Here is a 13,503-nt window from a genome sequence, read left to right on the forward strand (position 1 = left end):
ATAAATCTAGACATAGCTGACAGTTTTGTCCAATCTGTTCTTAAAAACATCCAATGACTGAGATTCCACAGCCTCTCTAGTTAATTTGGTCCAGCGTTTAACTACCTTGACCGTTAAGAACTTTTTCCTAATGTTTAACTAAATCTCCCGTGCTGCAATTCAAGCCCATTACTTCTTGTTCCATCCTCAGTGGCTAAAGAGAACAATTTCTCATCCTCCTCTTTATATCAACCTTTTACATAGTTGAAGGCTGTCGTCATGTCCCTGCTCAGTCATCTCTATTCCAAACTAACAAACCCAGTTTTTTCAATCTTTCCTCGTAGGTCATGTTTCTAGACCTTTAAACATTTTTCTAGCTCTTCTCTGGACGTTCTCTGATTTGTCCACATCTTTCTCAAAGTGTGGTGTCCACAGCTGAACACAATACTCCAGTTGAGCCCTTATCAGGGCTGCCTAGAATGGAGTAATTGCTACTTGTGTCTTGTTTACAACACTTCTGCTAATACATCCCAGAAGGAGCACTTTGTTTGTAGCAGTGTTACACTGTTGACTCTCATTTAGTTTGTGATCCACTATAATCTCCAGCTCCTTTTCTGCAATATTGCTTCCTAGAGAGACAAGGTGGGTGAGATAATATTTTTTTTTTTTTTACTGGACCAACTTCTGTTGGGGAGAGAGGCAAACTTTCAAACTACTCAGGGCTTTTCAAGAGCTCTCTCTCACCAACAAAAGTTGGTCCCATAAAAGCTATTATCTCATCTAGCTTGTCTCTCTAACATCCTGGGACCGACATAGCTACAACAACACAGCATACTCCTTCCTAGGCAGTCATTTCCCATTTTGTATTTGTGCAATTGATTATTTCTTCCTAAATGAAGTACTTTGTCTGTGTCCTTATTGAATTTAATCATATTTATTTCAGACCATTTCTCCAGTTTGTCAAGATCATTTTAAATTCTAATCCTGCCCTCCAAAGTGCTTGCAACCCCTCCCAGCTTGGTACTGTACACAGACTTTTTAAGTGTACTTTTTATGCCATTGTCCAAATTATATTTGAAGATATTGAATAAAACTGGACCCAGGACAGATCCCTGTGGGACCCCCCCTTGAGATATCCTTTCAGGTCGATTGTGAACCATTGATAATGTGCACCCACCTTGTAGTAGGCTCATCTAGGCTATATTTCTCTTGTTTGTTTATGAGAAGGTCATATGAGACGGTAACAAAACCCTTACTGAAGTATAAAATCATACTTCTGTCAAGAATTTTTTCTTACCTGTTGTTACAATTAACAACTGAGATGCCTGTAATTAAAATATTAGAGAATTCTCTTTTTTGGTGGTACTTGCTATATAGTCATGTTCAGGGTTTCCTTTGAAATGACAGTCATTTCCCCGTTGTTTGTGCGAGGCCTTCAAGAAGCAATAGGGAGCGATAAATATGTTTAAAAAATAAAATGTAATTGCTTAACCACAAAGATTGGCAAGGATACTCAGTAGCGGGTGTGTTACGTGAAACTACTTTTAATTCAGTTGTAGAAGCCTTTTAAAGTTGACTATCCCTTTAACTTTTTCAAAACCAGTTCTTATTAAAGTAAAGTTGAATAAAAATGTGAACAGTAAATTGGGTTCCCCAGGTACTTTTAGCTATGTTACTTTGTTTACAACATATATTTTTAAATTTGTTGGTGTCTCTGTAATCCAGGATTTGGGCAAGATCCCAGAATTAATCCTATTTTTTTGAGAAATGCCCTGGAATCATTTATGACTATAAGTGTTCAAGGCCTTGGTTTTATGTTTTCTTCCAAACTACCGGAAAAGACATACTTGTGTCATTTTCCCCTTCTTACAACATGCTTACCTAGGTTTGTTTTTTAACTCTAGACTCGCCTGCCTATTCCCTTTACTTAACTGCCGGGTGAGTGACTGACTCCGTCAAAGTATTTTCTGTTTTTCTCCTGAAATGGATTTTGGCAATCTGGACAGTTGCTGCTGATTTCAGTGTTAGTGACCATCACAGCTACAACTGTTGCAAGGTGATGGGGATTTAAGCATGGCTGCAATCTGTAAAAGAGATTCATGGTGAATGGAAATGAATGACCAAGTTGATATGCAGAAACCTGGCTGCTTTCCTCTCCTGCCTGTCTATTGCATTTAAGGTTCCTTTAATAAAATAGCAGAAAGATCTCTGGCAATAATCATGGTAGGAAATCCTCTTAGCTTCATTTCCTTGAAATCCTTGTGTGAAAGTGTAGTGACTATCAAATATCTGAACAGCCAAGACAGCTCTGGGCCTGCTAAGCAACATATTAAAAAAAAAAATCATAACCTCTGTTGCCAAGAAAATGAGCATTTTAAACTGAAGTTTGGTGCTAAGCATCCCATGCTTTGCTGAATGCATACAGTGCATGCACGTAAACAATCAATTGAGAATAACTTTTTTATTGTTTTTGCTCAATTGCTGATCATATATTTATTCCTCTTATTAAAGTGACTATACCAGGAATTCTAGTATTTTTGTCCAGCTTAATCATCTAAAATCTGATGTGCAAATTATATCTTGTTCATATAACCATGACCCATTTAAAACATTTGGGGAACAGACCCATATCTAACGTGCTGATATACTGTTTTTGTTACTGCTTGGGTTGCTGGGGAAAACAACATTTACGTTATTTTCTATGGCGGTTTATTTCTAATCTACATTGTTCAGTTGGGTTTGATTGGAAGAAAATTGCAGGCCCTCTTTTCAAGAAAACAGTAAGGCAAGCTTATATTTTGGAAGCTGTTGCTTATAGTGAAACCCTCTTACAAGTGCATCCAAATTTAAATGTTTAAAAATATACTAAATAAGGAAACGTGCTTAGAAGAAGCACGAGCAATTGCAACAACAGTTGAACACAGTAGCTCTGTCTGTTACAGTTCAGGGCACTGCACCTGTATTCTCCCTTTGTGGTCCAGCAAGAGTTCCCACTTTTCACTTCTAGCTCCCCCGCAGTCACCTCTTTTGGGTGGAGACTCGTGCCTCTCTCTCTCCTGAGCTGGATATTTCCAGGCAGCCTACACTGTGAATTCCCCAGTAGAGCCAGGCTGCCTAAGCAGGGCCTGCTTTACTCTTCATCTCAGAGACAGAAAACAGTGTAATTATCACAGTTAAGTTACCACACAGCTCTTTCTAAGCAAGCACATTTACTCTTACGGTAAAGGGATTACAGAGACAACATATTGACACAATAAAAGAGCCTATACTACACATGCCAATAAGCATACCAGAGAGCACCCCAATTCCAACAAGGGGTCTGGCCAGTAAACAGTCCTTTAAACCCCACCAGGGATTATTTCTGCGGTTTCAAATTCATAACCCTTTTTGCTCAGAACAAGGCAACCCTTTCAAGAAAGGACTGCCCCTTCCTCACTTAGACAGATGGTCCTGTCCATTGGTAGGATCAGAAAGAAGGCCCTGAGTCTGTTTTAACTCAGGCTGTTTAACCAGAAGTCCTTTCTTTGTCTGTTGGTCCTTGGAGAATCCAGTTTGAACCTGTATATGCAAGCCTCCCCAAGTGGTGATACTGCTCTGGAGGTGAATTTGCCTAACCAGCCTCCCTGTTCTTAGCTCCTGTTAGAACTGTGATACCTCTCCCCCATGGAATTACATGCAGTCCCTGGCCGCAATGACAGACCAACTTAATTCAGTCAGGTTTGTGCAGGATATTGCAGGAAATTACCAGCTCTGTTGCACTACTTCTTTAGGAACAAATGTGTTGAGTTAATATGTTTTCACTGTAATTAATCCAGCCTACAGCCTTCTTTGTTTTACGTCTTACATTCCTCCATCTCTTCCTCTAATCAAAATATTAAAGAGATAAAGTTTTGAGAAATCAACATGACACCACGGTGAAGAATTGCTTCCAGAGAATTGATAATGAGATGAAGACGTTCACCTCTAGCTCACTTGTTCAGATCTGGTCCAGATCAGGAGAGATCAAATCTTACCACTTGACAGTTTATGTGAAATGTCGGGGGTCTCAGTCCTCTTCCTTGCAGTTAGATTTCAACATGACAGTTGTCAATCTTAATAGAGAAGCTGAGGATTTAAAAGACTATGGAGGCTGAACCTACCTCCTTTCTCCTAGAGCTGTTTCTTGCAGGTCAGCTGCAAGGCCCACTGGTGGATTTAGGAACTGGCACTGCCTGCTCTAGAAGTAGAGGACTTCAGTTCCCAGGGCTGGTAGGCTAGCACCTTTCACTAACACTGAACACACTCATATGTTTGGGTCTGTGTGGAGAGGGCTAATTGAGAGCTCTGCTTGCAGCATATGGTAAAACACGAATACTCCCTAGCTCTTACAAAGCACTTCTTAGCAGTAGCTCTCCAAGTGTTTTACAAAGGCAAACCTCAGTATCATTATCCCCATTTTACAGCTGGGGAAGCTGAGTTTCACAGAGGTGAAGCGATTTTCTGGGTTCAGCCTTCAGACCATTGACAGCCTGCATCTCACCCATGTTCTATCCACACTGCCTCTGTAACATGAACATTACACAGATGGTTAAAGAGCAGCCTACAGACAAATAACACTCAGCACTTACAGCCCATAGAGCTCCTCAATGCAGCCAACCTAATGTTTAATACCAAAACATTACTTGTGGAAACTCCAGGCCCCAGTCTACAATACTGTATCTCTTAGCAGAAGGCCAAATGGCTGATTAAAACCTGGAGTGTCTACAGGTTACATCTCCTCACTGAAATTGAAGGAGGTTGTAATCTGTGCTCTTTGATCAAAATGGATGTGGCCCATAGGTTCTTGGCAAGCTGTCAGCGCAGCCCAAAGGTGGGTAAAAATAAGCTTATGAAGAGCAGTAAACCAAAATTAATTGCCTAATGTAGTTGTTTGGGAGGGTGGGGGATACTGCCTGTGCTAGTGACTCAGCATTCCTTTCAAACATGCAACAGTTTGAACATACCTATCCAAATAAGTGTTAACGCTAATTGCAGCAATTGCAGGTAACCTAAGAATTTAGTCTAGAGGAAATCTGTCTTAGTTTTGCTCAGAGCTGCATTCTGAAAGGTCATGTTGTGAAGAAGCACTTCTTGGCATGCAAAACCTCTGCAATGAATTTGACAGTGAAATTTTTACACCCAGATTTGAGCCTGTAATGCTGGAGCAGCCATCTTGCTATTAGGTGACCTCCTTTGTGACACTGACAGAACAGTCGCCCCGCATGTGAGATTGTATACTGGTGCTTCGTCCTGTTCTCGTCAGTAAGTTTTATGGCATTGACATTTGTCCTAACAACACTTACTCACTGTCTACAAATGCAGTATACGATACATAAAGCGTTAATTACAACCATACGTGAACGATTACGAAATTGCAAAGTGCTTTTTAAAACAGGAACAGCTGACTAAACCTATTTTAAAAACCTTTGTATAAGATGACTTGAACTTTGAATTATTGGCTTTCTCCCATCTCCTGGGAAAGATGGACAAAGTACCAAGAGCATAAAGTTGCTCCACTCTAGCTGTATTAAATACCCGACAGTTGATTAGTTCTTCATCAGACTAAAAGTGCTTATGTCAATAATGGCTTCAGCTATTTTCCTCTTCATTTTTCATAAAAGGAGCTATTCTAACTATTGTGATAGAAATGGCAATTTCCTGCTATATCCTAGGGAGACCTTACTAAATAAGTTTAAGTATCTTTGGAGTCCATTGCATTAAATGAATAGTTCATATATTATTGTGGGTTGGGATTGTATGTATCTGCTTGAGTGGGGAGATGTGACAGCTGTGAGTCCTTTGAAAAGTTAGGTCTATCTTGAACAATGTGTCAGACAAGAATGGGCTTTTGTAACAAAAGTGTCAAGTGGATTTCCTGGGGAATATCTAGGGCAGACTTTTTGGCCCTAGGGCCACATTGGGGAATAGAAGAAATTGTATGGCGGGCCATGAATGCTCACAAAATTGGGGTTGGAGTGCAGGAGCGGGCTCTGGGGTGGGGCTGGGTATGAGGAGTTTGGGGTGCAGGAGGGTGCTCCTGGCTGGGATCTAGGGGGTTGGAGAGCAGGAGGGGGATCAGGGCTGGGGCATGGGGAGAGGTTCAGGGGGTGCAGGCTCCGAGCAGCACTTACTTCAAGCAGCTCCTGGAAGCAGAGGCATGTCCCTTCTCTGCCTCCTACACAGAGGCATGGCCAGGCGGCTCTGCACGCTGCCCCATCCACAGGCACCCCCCCTGTAGCTCCCATTGGAGCGCGTAGGAGCAGAAGCGGGGCTATGCACCCCAGCTGGAGCATTAATTACAACCTGCATCCGGGCTGGAGCGGGGCCAAGCCGTGCGGTGCAGCCCCCAACCCAGTGGCCTGTCCGGAGCTGGACGGCTTGCGGGCCGGCTCAAAACGGCTCACAGGCCGTATTTTGCCCACCCCGATCTAGGGGTCGGTGAATGCAAATTCCTCACCTCTGATTATGCGAAAACTCAGCCTTTTGAAGCTAGGCCCTGAGGGGCAGGCCACTGTCTGCTGATTACCTGTTACATGAGGCCAAGATCAAACTATTCATGGTGGTTCTTGATTCTGAATCTGTGCCAGTTATGAACCTGTAACCATGGGGGGAAAAAACCGAGTTGTGAGGTTTGAAGGACAGACCCCTACCAGAGCCCTTGTTGGAGTTGGGAGTGACCTCTGATGAGCTTTTTAGCTTGCAAGTAGGTTCTTTTAGTCTTTTAATATGTTTTCTCTGTAATGCTTTCACCTGAAGAATAAAGATGCTTGCTTATAAAGAGCTGTGTGGTAACTTATAACTGCAGGCTATCCACAGGGCATAGCCTCTGGAGAGAAAGCAAAGCACAGATGCTGGCCTTTTAGGCAGACTGGCTTGCTGGGAATATCAGAGTGTAGGCAGAAAATTGTGCAGCCTTTAAAGAAGGGAAAGTAATGCAGATCTCTACCCAAGAGAGGTGACGGCCGAGGAGCTGGGAACTTAGAGTGGGTGCCCTTGAGGGACCACTCGGGGGAATACAGGTACAGTTGCCCTGAACTGTGACAGAAATATCGTGGCAAATCCTCCTTCCCTTTGTTACGTTGCTGTAAATGTAATAACACCCTTTATAGTAGTAATTCTGTTTGCAGTTCTTAACTGGAATCCAGGAGGATAGCTTTAGCTCTTACTATTTAGGGTCCTAAATAAGGGAGTAGCTTTAAATTCTTAGCTTCAGGGTTTGGAGACGTGTAGGAGACCCCCTACTAGCCAGAACAAAACAATACCAACACTAAAAAATGTAGGGAGGGCAGCCAGCACTACCCTGCTCATAGGTTTTGCCAGCCAGGCAATAGAGTAAAACCGACATATATATTTATTCTTTTTTCTGCTGCCCAGTTAGTAGCTGTGAAGCTGATCAGAGTCCTGTTAATTTCACGCTGCTACTGCTCCGCAAAGCTCTGATCAGCAGTAAAAGTACTGAAGCTACCTAGCTGTCTGCAGACTTAGGCTGATGGCACTACGTTGCTTTAGAGTCAGGTCATATTCAGAAGCTTATCTTTGCAACCATGAGAGCTAGAATTTTTTTTTAATTACATTTAATTATATGTAAATTGATGGCTTAGGCCCTTGGCTTTCCAGATAAAGCTTCCCACGCACCGTTAGCACATAGATGTCAATTTTTCAAAACCTTCCTAGTTTTCTCTTCCTGCAGAATCTTATCTGCCAGTCTGTTCTGTCTCAAGCTCCTGGAGGGACTTTGCGGGTCTCTTAGTTTCCATCAATAGGAAAGTCCAACATAAATAAGACTCTGATATATCTTCACCATCTTCAATTTGTGCATGTCTGGCCTACAGAAGTGGTCACATGTTACACATGTGCAGGATTGTAAAAGAGGTCCCTGGAATAAAAGCAGGGTTAAGATGTTTTTAAAAGCTACTTCACAACAGGAATAGAACCACATTAATAATAATCATTATAGAACCGTGATGAAAAGGTTTCATCTGTGGTTGCAGCGTTAAGGGAAATGAAGTAATCTCTCAGTGCTTGCAGCTGTGTCTGTCATATCTATTCTTCAACCTACACTAAAGAGACAACATCATCACACTACCTTCAACCTTCAGCTCAGCTCCCCATCCCAGATTCTGTGATTTGTGGGGGAAGATAATTCTTCTATCTCTGATGTCAATCAAGCTTTGCTTCCACCCTACCAGCTTGGACCTTCTTGAAGATAAGCGGGCAGGCTTTCCTTCAGGATTTCAATCTTGCACATAGTTTTGTTTGACTGGAAACTTAAACTGATGGGTGTAATTTAGTTTTTTTCTCTTTGACAGGCAACTGCTATGTCAGTGGATTGTCTTGGACAGCATGCGGTGCTCTCTGGGTGAGAAATTTGTGGAAATCTCTTTCAGAAGTCAAATCAGTGGCCTTCAGGCTGATCTTGATTGAAAAGCTCATGTAATGTTGAGGAGGGTAAAACTGAATTCTGTTCAGAGCTTTCTGGGTCACGTTTCCAACGTGATAGAGGGTAAAAGACAGAAACATTAACTCAAACACTGCTGCTGTTTCTGCAGTGGATGCTTTCCTGATGACACCAGTGGAGTCTTTGGAGTGTCACTTAACTAGTATGGCCATCTGGAATTCTATTTGAAGTACAGATCACTGATGGTTTTCTTTAGAATCATAAATTGATTCATAGGCTCTTAAATTATGCAAGTGGGTGGGAGATTCTGGATTTTGCTGTCAATTCCCCTGCCAGGTAAATCCATGCAGTATGATCAGCTACAAAATTAATGCCCCAGTTTATCCTACCGTAGCTTTCCAAAGCCCATCTCCCCCACTCCACTCCCTACCCCCTATTTCCTTTTGTATAGGACACTTGTGTGGCAAGGTATGTGTGAGGAACTGAAGGGAGTGGTCTGAGAGCACCTGACCCCTATGTACATTGGCCTTTGCCTTCTCTGGATCCTGAAGGGAAACATGAGAGAAGAGTAGAAGTGTCTCTCTTATAAATTAGGACCTAGGCTGAGCAACCCTTGGGCTCTGACATTCCCCTGAGTGTGCACCACAAGGTCAGGCCTCCAACAAATGAATTACATATTTGAAAAGTGCAAACCACTGTGCTTACGCACTGGAGCACCATCACCAAGATATGGAGGGACTAGTCAGGTTACACCAGGCCCAGAGGAGGTCAGGACAAGGATGGGGAGCAGCTACCATCATGGTCCTCTAGTGATGTGTGAGGGCATAACCCTGCAGAATGCATGCATGGTCTTGCAGTTCTGGGTGTTGGAAGAAACCCTCTAGATTGGTATGGCATGTTAGCAGGTGCCATAGATATTAGGCTTTCAAAGCACCTGCTCCCTTTAGCACTGTGACTCTGAAGCCTCCTGAGTGGCTGGTGTTTAAACCACTCAGGCTGCATGTGCTTTGCTCCCATCTGTCACATTACTGTGAGCTAATAACTAATTGCCATATGCTAATGGCACATTACCAGCCATTAGCATGTTCTTTTCAAAATGAAAGATGTGGCTGCAGCTGTCTGGCTGACTCCATGGTTGTGCTCAATGGTCGTTCCTCCCTCTACTGCTCCTGTCTCTACCTCTTTAGAGCAAAAAGACAAAGTCTTTGGATACCCATCCCCAAGCCTGCCTGTCTCCTGCTTGCAGTCACATCCCTCAGTGCCACTTTGTCCACAGCAGTGTCTGATTTGAACAGGAACAGCAGGCCGGGCAGTCAGTGTAGGTCTAACTGGATACCATTCCCACCTGCACGTTTTGATTTGCACATGTCAGTAACACAGCTAGCTTGCCTGGGTTTATAACGGCTTAGGGGGCAACCCTGCAATTTTGAAAATCTGCTGTGTGTGCCACGCCCAGAGTTGAGCCCATTCCCAAGCCTCTGTCTGCCAGCATGCTCAGCACCCTTTGAAAACCCTGCACATGTCCCTCTCCCCCACGTAAGAGAGTCTCAGCAGCCTTACGCTGCTGAGAATGTAGCCTGAGCTTGGTTTGCAAAGGAAACCCAGCTGTCTTCCGGTTCTTCCTCTTGGCAGTGCTGTCAGAGCACCCAGAACAGCTGCTTGCTCACTATACATCTGACCCTTGTGTGGTCAGTAATAAGTCATTCAGGACATTCCAGCGCCAGCCTTTTGTAGAAGTAACTTTAACAGTCCTGTTATCCTCTTATATTTTCTCTCTCTCTTTGGATCCTCTCTAACTTATCAGTGTCTCCAGGCTGCTCCTTTCTACACTTTTGACTTCACACACTTAACAAAAGGGGATTGAGGGAATTCAGCGTTTGCAGGAGTAACTTTTATTTCTGCTTTATCAAATGCTTTTTTTTTTTTTTTTTTGCATGGTAGGCAGATTGTTAGCTCAGCTTGGTTTCAGGCCAGTCGTGATAATGCAGGCTCTTTGTGTGTATGTGCCTTGCAGCCGTCGTTTCCTCTACATAGTTAACCTGGACGTGCCGACGGAAGGTCACCGCAAGATCTCCCGTCAGAGCAAATGGGACATTGGGGCCGTGCAGTGGAATCCACATGACAGCTATGCACACTACTTTGCAGCTTCGGTGAGCTCACTCTCTTCAAACACTTACATCTCCACGAATGCCCTAGTTCTGCAGGTGGAACCTTTGCCTCTACAAGGCTAGTGGGGCTCAGGAGCAGCAGAAGCGGGGGGGTCACTGGCTCCCGAACTGTGGCCCAGCCCCCTGATGTCCCTTCCCCCATCACTCACCTTTATGCCAGTAAAAAGTGGGAGGGCATAGCACTCCCACTCCCAAAAGTGATGGGGCCAGGCCTCCTGACCCCCTCTGTTCCAGCACCCCGGCAGGGCTCTGTGCAGGCACAAGAATAGTGTCTATATGCCTACCTGTGCAAATCATATTGCAAGATCAGGGCTTACATTTGGTTTATTGCTGGCAAGGTGGTAGTTCTTAGTTACGGGTCTGTGAATGGTGATTCTAGATGGCTCTTACTTGTCTTTTCTAAAGAACCTTCTCAAATAGATCGGGCCCACAAATTAACATTATCCAATACGGAATGATGGGCTCTGCATTTTTTAACCCCTCCATTTTGTTACATGACTTACAAGTGTGTTAAATTTCTTGCTCTGTACTATTTTGTTCTTGGCATTGCTGATGGGATGTGGTTCTTGACCCAGCCTGTAAATAAAGCCGATCAATATTGGCTCACCTCCATAACAAACACAGGAGGGTGAAAAAAGAGTCGGGGTTTGCAAATGGGCAAAGGACCTAGTTAGTAAGGAATGAATGGTTTTGGTATAAAGAAGTTAATAAGGTGGCACATGGACTAAAAAGCAATAATGTAAAACTGTATCTAAAGAGGGCTGGCATGGAGATCCACATGCACCCTCGCTTCGATTTCCAGCCCTGATCCTTATGGTCTGCACAAACCAGGTCCTGCAGTGATAGAGGCAGTGTGCTGAGCCCCTGCTAAGCCTGTCTCCTGCCCCTTTGCAGAGATCCACCCGTTGATTGGTCACAGGCTCTGAACAGACGTTTTCCCATTCAGCTGTCAAGATGGTGGCTGTGTTGGCCTCATCCATTTCCTGGCATAGTCTAAATGATCCACCCTGGAGAGCCCAGGGGTTATTTATTTATTTCTCTGAACAAACTCTTAGTTCAGGCCTGCACAACTCGTAAAGTGGCGAGGGCCATATTACTCCAAAGAAAACAGCTGAGGGCCGAAACCCCCCGGCCCCGCTGAACCACCCCCCCCCCCCAGCACCGCGCAGCCCCCCGAAACACAGCACCCCCCGCCCCACAGAAACAACCCCCCCAGCACCACCCAGCCCCCCTGAAACAACCCCTCCCCCCCCCCAGCGCCGCCCGCCCCACAGAAACAAACCCTCCTTCCCCTGCGGGCCACACAGTGAGCCCACCTACTCACCCCCCGCGGGCCGCACAAAGAGCCCACCCGGGCCGCATGTTGTGCAGGCCTGTCTTAGTTGGAAGGTTTTTCCATGTTTTGTCCTGAGGTGACTTTCACATTGAAACTAAAGGTGGTTTTAAAATAAAAAATGGAGGAATCCTCCTACGTTTGTTGCTCTGACCCATGAGAGAAATGACAGGTGTCTTATCAGTGCCTTCAGGCAGCTGGCTCTTCCTAAATGGCTTACAAAAAGGTGCCCTTTACTACTGCTTTTTGATACTGACAGCCTGTGGTGATCACAGGCAATAATACCTGGCAGCCCCAAAACAATGTTAGTTGCAAGCCAAGGAAGAGGCTTCTCTTCAAATGCAGGCTGAAAAAGGAATTCAGTGTCCTCGCAATGCTGGTTCCAGCAGCAAGCCAACTTCCTGGGAATGCTGTAAGCAGTGTGAGCTTTGCTAACTCCCAGTGAACCAGGGGGTCCCTCCAGGTAGCCTTGCCTTCAGAAGAGCAGTGCTAAAGTTCTAACCCAGCGTCTTCAAGACTCAAAGAGCATCCTTTTGTTCCCCCATAACAAGCTGTAGTTTGCATCAGTGTCGTCATAATAGGTTTATAGGTATCCTCGCTGCTGAAGCACGTCAGGGAAGGAGTTTGCATTAGGGCTCATGTGGCGGCATCCCCATCTCCAGGCCAGAGGACCGTCCTTTTTTTTTCCTTGTTGTTGGCTGACGTTCCAGTGGCAGTGTGGAAGAAGGGTCTCCATAGGCTAAAACTTACCCTATCTAATTTGGAGGCAGGAATGCTAGAGTCCTTTCCCTTGAAGTCTGTGCAGTGTTCTCAAGACACTTCTGAAGTCTTCAATGGTTTTCAAGTTTCTTTGGAGACAGCGGGTCAGCACTCTCTAGTGAACTACACCTTCGGTGGCCCTTTATGGCTGTGTGCAGGGGCTGTGAAACACCACCACTGACTTGGGAGCGATTCACATTTCATTTGCATGCTGTAAATGACTGAAGATAGTGCAGGCAGAGAGGAAATCCATCCCAGGGTTGCTGGAGGAGGAGTTCTTATTTTTTGGCTTCTTCCCATAGGAATTCACACACACCCTGTGCCTGGCTCTGACTAGAGTCTGGCCTGGGAAGGTTCATGCCCTTCTGTCCTGGGACCCTGTTATTCCCCTGCCTTCAGGATAGTCACAAACATTCCTCCAAGGAGGGTGAACAGACCCCTCTGAAGCCATTGCTCATGCTTGCCCTGAGGAGTGGTTGTTGGGAAGCACTCACTGAGTGTGCAGCTGTTGCTCTCTGGAACCAGGGGCTGTGCTACTGGAGATGCCACCTTCCGGCTGATGTGTGCGACTGAGGTCCTGAGACACCTGCTGACACATCCTACAAAGAGATGAGGTGGTAACCATGGTGCCCTGACCAAATTTCACTGCGGTACTGGTACTCCATCTCCCCCAAATCCCCTGACGCTTTCAACTGGCTGTGGGAGTCTCCCTGTTCTAAGCCCATGTACAGCATTGCTGTCACTGTTAAACAGCTGCCACATTCCATCACAGAGCTGGAGGGCTGCGTTTTAGTGATGGGGAAGTGTGTTATCCATCTGTAAATACAGAGCTTTGGAATGAAGAGTGC

At 44.8% G+C, this 13,503-nt stretch overlaps 1 protein-coding gene across 5 annotated transcripts in view; it reads left to right on the forward strand.

Moving 5' to 3' along the window:
• The first annotated feature begins 1,800 nt into the window (after nucleotides 1–1,800).
• Nucleotides 1,801–13,503, forward strand: part of WDR59 (WD repeat domain 59) — a 107,598-nt gene continuing 95,895 nt past the window's right edge. For 2 of the 5 annotated variants that reach the window (XR_010592640.1, XM_065567450.1), the window contains exons 1-3: nucleotides 1,862–1,917; nucleotides 8,307–8,356; nucleotides 10,410–10,545. Coding sequence is in view for 4 of the 5 variants with exons in the window: in XM_065567450.1 (XP_065423522.1) it covers nucleotides 8,316–8,356; nucleotides 10,410–10,545 (177 nt within the window). In the remaining variant the exon portion in view is untranslated. Of the gene's footprint in view, nucleotides 1,918–8,306; nucleotides 8,357–10,409; nucleotides 10,546–13,503 lie in introns of all 5 variants that reach the window. The other 3 variants (XM_065567449.1, XM_065567451.1, XM_065567452.1) reach the window with 3 other exon arrangements.

The sequence above is a fragment of the Chrysemys picta genome, chromosome 14 (assembly GCF_011386835.1).
Source record: "Chrysemys picta bellii isolate R12L10 chromosome 14, ASM1138683v2, whole genome shotgun sequence".
NCBI lineage: Eukaryota > Metazoa > Chordata > Testudines > Emydidae > Chrysemys > Chrysemys picta.